The sequence below is a fragment of the Bombyx mori genome, chromosome 19 (assembly GCF_030269925.1).
Source record: "Bombyx mori chromosome 19, ASM3026992v2".
NCBI classification, from domain to species: Eukaryota; Metazoa; Arthropoda; class Insecta; order Lepidoptera; family Bombycidae; genus Bombyx; species Bombyx mori.
The window spans coordinates 5,041,738-5,049,716 of NC_085125.1; the positions used below are offsets into that span (position 1 = coordinate 5,041,738).

Consider the following 7,979-nt stretch of genomic DNA (forward strand, 5'->3'; position numbering starts at 1 on the left):
ACGGCTAAACGCATCTAGACTCTTCTCGTCGAGAAGTAACATACAGCCTTTAGACTTGCTTGCTTCATAAGAACACGCAGAAGAGGTAGACGTGTTGCTTAGTATTTAAGACGCATTTAGAAATTAGTTAAAGGGTTCTTTGATCATTTGAATGCGACTGGGCCACTACGAACGCTTTCGCATCGATCGTGATTTTGTACGGAAACACGTCTAAGGGCTGTCACAGTGTTACGTTTAGCCGATTCGGTCATATGAAGTCGGGTCAACGATCTTCGAAAATCAAAAATCAGAATACAACTATGGCAGACGGGCAGGTCATTATGAACGCGTTTATTTTTATTTTATTAACACGACGCACTTTTAGTTGCAATCGGCTTTAATCTTTTCAAAAAAAGAATCATCCCACGTACCTATACAAAATTTATATATTCGACTAAATGCAAAAGACACCGCCTACGCCATGGCTTTCTCATTTTAGATTTCTTTAGTGGTATTAATGAATGATTTGTATTCGAATATGCATAGTGACGTCACAATCCGATTCCAGAGTCGAAGGAGAAGGAGAAAGAGTCTAGCTGAATCGTTCGCCGGAAGGAGTGAAGCATACAAACCACCGCATTCGATTATTTTAATGTTGAAGCTGCTGCGGGACGCGCGGCGTCCTATCACTGTGTTGCCTCGTCTTATATTATATTGTGTTTGTGTTAAGTGATTACAACCCTAAGAGACCGTCTGTGCGACCGGCTCTCTCGCTGCCCTACATTTATTCTTAAATTAATAAACATCATTATTTTATTCTTTCAATAAATTATTTCTCTCGCGATAAATCGTGACGCCGACAATGATTTTTTTTTCTATATTTTTTTTTAAATTTCGTATCTCTTCTTTTGTGAATTAATTTGGCCTAAGTTAAGATTAATTGTTTGATCGTACGAGTCTTTTTTTTAATTATTATTATATTATAGTTTAACGTTTAAGACTTTTTAATTTTTTAAGATGAGATATTTTAATCTGCAGTTATTTTTAATGGCTATTATATATATCGTAAGGTGCAGAAATGCTTAATCTTTATGTATGTTAGGCTTTAATATTTTATTAGTGAATGTTTAAATTAGACCCCTAGACCCACACCCGCCCTCGGGTCGAGCTCGGCCACGTCCCGACGCCACTGACCACTATCTCACTCGCTCTCTCTTTCTCTCTCTTTCACCCACTGAGGGTTGGGACATACCGATAATCCCACAAAGCGATCAATGTGACGACGTGGTAAGACATCTCTAAATTGGCTAGATCGCTTCTAGTTCTGGAGCCACAGCATCAGCCCACGACTGATCCTCCAAGTGCATCTGGATCGATATGCTCATTCGTACGTCATACGTGTATCAATGGGCGCAACATTACTCTCGGCATGTCCGTATCCTTGTGCGGTGAAGACCTATTACTTCTAGACGTTTCGATAATCGATGCTGCCCACCAATGATAACGTTATTTTTTGTACGTTCATTTTTGAAACATTCTATTTTTTATACTTAGACGATTTTTGATTGATGTTGTAGTTAAGTGATCTTCTGTGGAATTGTTTACAACGCACCAGTCATTGTGTGGTACGGGATGGAACTTGTCGCGGTATCGCGATCCGCCTCGGCGAGCCGGGACACGAGCTTAATTAACTGATTATCCGATGTATTTGTGCTATTGACATCCTTAATATTCTTAAACATTCCTGGCGGACTTATATTTTTTAATCTACGTCGTAAGATAATTTTTGTATCTGGACTAATCTGGAGTGATCGTAATGACGTCTCAAGCGAAGTATTCAAGTATCTTTGTACACATATCTAATGTAACGTGCACTCTTACACCGTTTAATATATTAGAATGAATATTTTGATACCAATGTTCGTTGCATTTCTTTGATACCTAGTATATATTTGTACTATTTCGTATTCCCTAAGGTTGTAAGTAAAACACCACCGCTATTTTATGTACAGTGCGGATATAGGTATATGTACCGAGTACTAATGGAATATTGATCTGTAAATCACATATCATGCGGATGTTTAATGTAATACCGAGAGGCTGAAAGTAGTCCGGAGAGCCCGGAATAAAATTGCACTTTCCAAACGCTGCTCAAGTATTAGTTGGCAACACTGCCGCTGACGGAAAATATGCTCGTTTCGTAACTCCGACTTGTTCAACAGACTCGATTTTTTATAAATTTTTACCCTTTTTGAATGTTTTTAGTGAGCATAATTTGCGTTAAGTGCGTGTTGTGTAGCAGACGGTGAGTACCGGCCGCCGTTGGGCGCGAACAGCGCTGGCTGGCAACACCAAGGTGAAGGCTGTTAGCCTTCTGTAGCTTTTGTATGGCGTTTAGTGGAGACACGAGCGGCAACACTGCTGAGCGTGCCGCTTTGTCTATCGTACGGTGGCTTGGTGCTAGTTTCGCATTTATACGCGGTTATATCTCGCTTCTGTGTCTTGGACCAATATCTTAGCTACTTTTTCTTATCGGTAATATTCAATCGCTTTGTGTGTCAAATATATTATGCGAATTTCTCTCGATTTAAACTTATATTGATTAAATCTTATGTAATCGACCTGTATAATGGTTTAGAAATCTCTGAAATTTTTTCTCCTATAAGAGTATTTGATGGAATTCAATAAAGGGGAAGCTGGAGTGATCGCGCTGTTTGTGATTGTGTCCAAATTGTTGTAGGTTAGTGTCGAATATGATGCCAATATTTATAAGACGCGAGATATATTAAAGATGATGGTGAAACTCGCGCTGTCACACCAGCCAACTAAGACTGGGTCGTTTATTGTATTACACATTTATTTTTATAAGGGCGGGCTAGTGTGATATCTCTACTATGAAATGGATAAATAAATATGTATGATCTGTAAAATCGCAATTCGTGTTTTATTTCGTTCGTGTATTCCATTTAGGTAGTACCTTTTCTGATGAATAAAATGTCTTATCATTTATTTACAACTTTTTTTAAATTGTAAATATGATAAATAAATAAATATTTACTAACAATCACGCCACGTTAACTGGTCCCGTAATAAGTTCGTAAAGAACTTGTGTTACAGGTACCAGATAACGGAAACAAATGTAAGATTTTTATTATACACATACATATATTTAATATACATCCATAACCCTGGAAAAGACATTTATATTTATCATACAAATATGTTCCCTTGGCGGGATTCGAACCTGCGACCCCCTTGTGTAGTGACCATGTCACTTTACCACTCCACCAGACGGCCGTTAAATATTATACTTACGTTAACAAGTCTTACAAATGGGCCACCGGCTGCCGTCACCGGTGGCTGTCGCGTGCTCCTTTGAAACAATGACTGCGGGGGCAATCGACCACATGTGGTGGTGTTGCGTGAAAAAACCTGTGAAGTGGTTGTCGCTGGCCACTGGTGGCTATCATCGGTTACCCGTTTAAGCCGAGCCTAAGCTACAATTTCAACGGGTAAATTTGTAGCTAAGTGCTAAATGCGTTTCGGTTTAAAAGGTGGGGCAGCCGGTGTACTGTAAAACCATAGAACTCATGTCTCAAGGTAGGTGGCGACATTTACATTGTACATGTCTATGGGCTCGGGTAACTACTTAACATCAGACGGGCCGTGAACTCGTCCACCCACCTAAGCAATAAAAAAAGGAATGTGACTGTTTGGGCTTATGTAGATGTGAGCTGATGTTAGCAGTCTCCCAGGCTGAGTTCAGTGAGCACGCCTACACATTCGGTGAAGCTTGCAAAGCCAACTGAGGTTAATAGCATTAGGTAGGCAAAAAAGTACATCTAAAACATTTTATAAAATCTCAGGAAAGGGTATTTAGGCATGAAAATTTATTAAATTATCTATAAATGTGCAAACCTTGTCAACAATATAGGCTGTGACAAAATAGGAACAATTAATTAGTAATGTTATTCTAATTACCTACTGTTTTAGTGCACTGTACTAAGATAAATGGGTTCGATCTCTCATCATTGTGTTTCTACTTCTATGTTAACAATAAATAAATAATTTTGTCAGGATGCTCTTTCCTGGGTCATCACCAGGTCCTTCTCGCGTCGTTTCCTAACTGCTGAGGGTCGTGACCATTATATGGCGACAGGATTTTGCTCCTTGTAATGTCCCGCCAGCGCCTCCGATCATTGGCCGCATGAAGGGCGTCGTGAAATGAGATCTCTAGTGTGGTGCGGAACCACCTTGTCGGACTGCGCCCGCGCGGTCTCTTTCCCTTCCCACCAGGTGCAGGTCATCAAAATAGCGGTTCTCCTTTTTGAGCCAAATTTTAGTTGAAAGTCGAATTTTATTAAATCACCGATCTATATATTACAGTACAATTTTTTATTATTTTAATCTAAGTAAACTGCGTAAACAACGACGTAAGCGTATAAATGACAATTCTCATAAGTTGCAGCCGCGAATCCGTCACGTTCCGGATCCCAGAGGAACGAATGGAACACGTGTACGCTCTGTTGACGACGTTGGCCTATGCTCACTGAAACTATGATCCTGTATCTGTAACAAGTAAAGAAAAACCATCAAAAATATAATATTAGTTTAAAAAAACTAACAAAATACGCTTTTATAGAAAATCCAACTAAAAAATGCTGCTGTGTGTGGGGTGCTTTTCAGGATATTATCAAAATAACCCTTCTGCTCATATCTGTTCATAAAATATTTATAACTACTGATACCATGCACCCCACGCTTTTTTTTTTAAATAAAATCATTTTTTCTTACACTATTTTTAATTCAAATTTATTAGAATTTGTTTTCTATTTTTTAGTTGGATTTTCTATAAAAGCGTATTTTGTTAGTTTTTTTAAACTATTATTTATTTTACATTTCTTAGTTCAATTTCAATTTTTTTTAAATATATTTTTTAATATTGAATTGTCATCGGTCCTTAAGAAGTATACCAAATTTCGAGTTAATCCGACGTTTTGAAGGGGGTCAAAATCATGTTCAAAGATTACGTTACATACATACGTCTGAAGCTAATAAAAGCGTATTAAAAAAGAAGGTCACAGTCTTGAATAGCTAATGGTGACAGACAAGATAGAGGGAAAACGTCCCAGAGGACGCAGCCCCAAGAGATGGTGGGACCAAATTCGATCTTGTCTAGACATCAAGCTCCACGATGCCCTCCGCGAAGCCAAGGATCGCAGCAGATTGAGGACAATTGTGCATGAGACAATGATACAGCGGGGGAGTCACTACACCCAGTAATGAGTAAAGCAACGCAATGAGGGAGGAGGAAGGTTGTCACTTCATCAAAAGCTCTAACGTTAAATAGTGTTCAAACAATTCTCGTCTGTTTCGTGACGGTGGTAGTAGCGTTTTTCGATAATTATATGCTTCGATCATCAATAGTAACTACTACTATTACTATTGTTGATCGAAGATTATATGGTATAACTAATTTTTATAAGACATGTATATTTTCGACGACAATATAATAATAGCACTGTCACTTGGAATTGAACGTAACTACCTACTATGTCTTTTTTTCCTGTCTATGCTGATAGCCTTGAGAGGCTATTTCAGCTTCTCCTTGACGTGTAGGTGAACTCACGGGGCTCAAATCGGGAGTGTTGCTAACACTGGCCCTAGCAAGAGCAATGCTTCGCAGAATCTACCACCGGATCGGAAACGCGACCCACTGACAAGATCCGGCGAGAAACTCAGTGGGCTGTGTCTATGGGCTGGAGTAAGTATGTCTTGCGTCAGAAGTTGACTAGTGAAAATTATCACTTATGTATAAAAGGTTATATTATGCTCCCTTCGTCTCACTTTCTCTCTTTTTCCCTTGTATTCATTTTTTATAATAACAACGAGTAGTTTTAAAGTAAAGTGTTATTTAAAAGGTTGACAGTTCAGGGAAATCTTAGTTAATGACTACGTCTTTTTTTCGCCTAAATAAAATCCACAGCAAGAATATGCCGAAGCGCCGGCTATCATTTTTCATAGTGGCTGTGGATATCATGCGTCGAATGTTAATGTGCTCTATGTATGAGAAGATCCGAGAGGATTTCTGGTAAAATAATATGTATTACCAAACATTTCTATTATACAACATAGTACATGCTATTATTTTGCAGATAATTTGGATTATGAAGAGCGCGGCTATCTAATAGAAGTACTTATTTTTACTGAAACACCATTTATCATGTTTTTAATAATCTGTATGTGTGAAAATTACGGGGATAAAATATAAAAAAAAGGTAAAATATACTGGAATACGTTTTATAATTTTAATAATAATAATATGTCCTTTTAATAAAACAAAAGGAACAACAGACAAGTAAAAGTTCGTCTTTTAAATTGAATGAAAACCATAAACATGTTCTACGTATTTTCTTCCACAATCGTACAATTCTGTTCTTTGTTTAAAAATTCAAGTCTTTGCTTATTTATTAGAAAGCTATTTATAATTGATTTTAATCGTCTCGATGAGATATATTATTATAAGGACTAGAATCAATAAAAATTAATGACCATTAATAAAATATCGAAATAAATGCGGTAAAATAAAACGTACCTGTCATAGTTTTCCTCTTTTACGGAGATCCGTATACTGTCAGCCAGATTCATACACAGTTCGGGAATTAACTTCTCACTATATTCAACTTCTGCTAATTCAGAATCCAAAATTGTGTTAAGCATCTTTTCGACTTTTTCGACATTGAAACGTTTTCTCGGATTTAATTGGTAAGTGGGTTGATATATTCGCACCTGTTTATCCTGAATGTCAGACATTGTGATTGATCAATAGTAACGATTGGATACTATATAGACAAGAGTGCCGTCTTCAAGAACAAGGGAAGGAGGAGGGAGGTAAGCAAGGGAGAGCTTTGTGTAGTATTTATGTATATTTTTGTGTAATAATAGTAGCGTATTTCTGCCGTGAAGCAGTAAAGTGTTTCGGTTTGAAGGGTGGGGCAGCCGTTGGAACTATACTGAAACCTTAGAACTTATATCTCAAGGCGAGTGGCGTATTTACGTTGTAAGTTTTTAGGAAGTATATGTGCCCATAGACAGATGTCTATGGGCACATATACATCCTAAAAACGGAATTCGCAGATTATCCCGATCCCTACTTGTAATCTATATATTAATATGTGAAGGAAACACTTTGTATCCCTTTTTACGAAAATTTCGCGAACGGAGGAGTATGAAATTTCCCACACTTATAGAGAATATGGAAGAAGGAGTGCAGAATGTATTTTTTTTTTATTATGCCTAAAAAATACATTACATCAATAAAAAAAACATTACACACACGACCGTGTATTTGACGTTCACACGCATGCAGACATAATATTTATATAATGTCAAACTTTTGTTCTTGACGTCTGTGGTCAAATTGAGAATACATTAAATATTTGTAATGAATGATTGAATGTCAATCTGTCATATGACAATTGATGGTTGTTTAAATAATTTTTCGGTTAATGGACGTTGTGAAATGTGTGTTATAGAATTATTGAAGAAAGGGCATTAAATGTTGTTTCTTGTTGTTTAGAAGAAACGCAATTTCGTCTTTTCTTATTTAAACACCGTAAATACCATTATAAAACAACATTTTTGCTAATATATTGAGAAAATGGAGAAATTAAGATTTGATTTTACAATGAAATCAATGGCGGATGGAAAAACAAACGTCACATGCATAACTTCCATTGCTACACCAAGTGGACAAGTTTTTGGAATTCCAGTCGAATATCAACCCGTAAATCTTCATAAGGTGATCACAACTACTCCTAACTACACCAGAGTAAAAAACTCTTTAGTAAAAAGGCATCAAACGAGGAAAATATGGATAACTGTGACGGAGGAAATTTCAAAAACATATTTGGATGAAGAACAAAATTTGCAATTCAATGATTGTTATTTGGAAGAGATTTCAGAACAACCTGTTAGTTATGAATCGACATCTAGTGATT

At 37.1% G+C, this 7,979-nt stretch overlaps 2 protein-coding genes across 3 annotated transcripts in view; one reads left to right on the forward strand and one right to left on the reverse strand.

The window, feature by feature from the left end:
* The window catches only part of LOC100101183 (vesicle amine transport protein), a 36,816-nt gene extending 33,901 nt beyond the window's left edge, over window positions 1-2,915 (forward strand). Inside the window, exon 9 of one of the 2 annotated variants that reach the window (XM_012696475.4) lies at window positions 548-2,915. In XM_012696475.4, the coding sequence (XP_012551929.1) occupies window positions 548-579 (32 nt within the window). In that variant the 3' untranslated portion in view covers window positions 580-2,915. 2 annotated transcript variants of the gene reach the window in all.
* A 1,419-nt stretch (window positions 2,916-4,334) lies between these two features.
* On the reverse strand, window positions 4,335-7,005 carry LOC101736499 (dynein light chain Tctex-type 5-A). The gene is made up of 2 exons (XM_021352736.3): window positions 6,575-7,005; window positions 4,335-4,548 (listed from the first exon to the last, which is right to left on the reverse strand). Exons 1-2 carry the CDS (start codon window positions 6,790-6,792, stop codon window positions 4,383-4,385), a joined length of 384 nt encoding a protein of 127 aa, XP_021208411.3. The 5' UTR covers window positions 6,793-7,005; the 3' UTR covers window positions 4,335-4,382.
* Window positions 7,006-7,979: the final 974 nt, after the last annotated feature.